General features: G+C 45.6%; 1 protein-coding gene across 1 annotated transcript; it reads right to left on the reverse strand.

Moving 5' to 3' along the window:
• Positions 1-77: 77 nt before the first annotated feature.
• Positions 78-1,101, reverse strand: Pmar_PMAR014543 (hypothetical protein; the record flags this gene model as incomplete). Its single annotated transcript, XM_002779401.1, has 6 exons — positions 78-178; positions 231-313; positions 368-473; positions 758-805; positions 862-952; positions 1,000-1,101. The coding sequence occupies 6 exons, from the start codon at positions 1,099-1,101 to the stop codon at positions 78-80; spliced, it is 531 nt and encodes a 176-aa protein (XP_002779447.1).
• Positions 1,102-1,510: the final 409 nt, after the last annotated feature.

The following is a 1,510-nucleotide window of genomic DNA, read 5'->3' on the forward strand; positions in this document are numbered from 1 at the left end:
CCTTCGTGGCACAAGCAACTCGAGAGTAATCAGGCATGAATGAAAATACTGCATTTATTGTAGAGAATTACCATGCATTAATCATCATCACTATCGACGGTGTCTCCTCCGTATTGAGCTCTCGTTGCGTGCTTTCGCCTCTTCTCAATTTGTTTTTCTGCCTTCCTTTTCCTCTTACCTGCCAAGGGCCTTCCATCACACCAACAATCTTGGTAATCGAGACTAGTTACCTTTCAGAGATCTCTTACTCACTGCATTACCAACCAAACGATCCACCTCAGCCTGACTCGATACAGGCTGTACAAAAGCACACCTACGGTCAGGGTAGTGGAGCATGGTAGTTGGAGTAATGGAGAAGACGACATACCATCCCACGACCTCCATGATACGCATCTCGTCCCTCATATAATCATCGATATCGAAATCAGAAAGATAAGGATCATCTTCATCGAACTCGTCAATGTTGATGAGGTCTAAGCCACCGAGATTGTTCCCAAGCAGTTAGTCCAGAAAGGAGGCTACCAATGGTTTGAGGCTCGTAGATCTTCTGTGCTAATATTAGTAGATGGAGTGGTGATGGAATAACACCACCCTCTGGTGATGTACTGATGAGCGATGAGTGATAGTAACTACATTAGGGGACTATCGTCAGGTAGCGTATGATGATCGACGGACAGAGCTGCTTTGATAGTAGTCGGGTTGGTCATCTCCAATAGGTGATAGAATCGTCTAAGCTCCTGTAATGTACTGGTATCACCTAGGATGTCGTAGTTGCCGAAATAATCCTTCAAAGGCTTCACAGGCACTACAGGAAGAGGAGGATGTATGAGAGCTGTATCACCCCAAACAGTATTGCCGTACTTGTGTCTTCAATGATAGAGTTCTCCTTGTCCTTATGTTTGTTCAGTCTGTCGTATGCATCGCAACAGGTCAACCTCTTACTGGGGTCCACCTACCACCATAATGACTCGTCTCCCTATATGCATAATAGTGTATCACCTCTAGGAGACCTTTGATGATGGCAGGGACAGGCTTGTCCGACATACGTGCCTTAGCCTCATTGATCATCATAAAGGCTGCTCTATCTTTAGACTCACTCATCACCTTCCCTAGCAAGTCCCCACTAGCATTGCGGATCCGCGGCATCCAACATTACCCGTAAATATCTCAAGTAGAACCACCCCAACTGACCAGCTATCTACCCGCCTGTCGTAACTAGAATTATATTTTCCATCGTTACCATTTACATTAGTATTAGACCTCAGGACTCCCCCATTAGCATTGACTAATTCTGGTGCCATATATGTTGGTGTCCCGATTGACCCCGTATGCAGTGTTCCTCCTGTTGATGTTGAACATCGCTCCGTCGAGATGTTACCTTCTGGCATGTACTTGGCAAGCGAGAAGTCGATTAGAACCTTCTCTCAATAGAAGTTCACTGTCTCATGGATGGACATACGTACAGGTTGGAGAGATCCAGTTAACATCACATTGGCGCTCTTCATGTCTC

The sequence above is a fragment of the Perkinsus marinus genome (genome assembly GCF_000006405.1).
Source record: "Perkinsus marinus ATCC 50983 genomic scaffold scf_1104296947560, whole genome shotgun sequence".
NCBI lineage: Eukaryota > Perkinsozoa > Perkinsida > Perkinsidae > Perkinsus > Perkinsus marinus.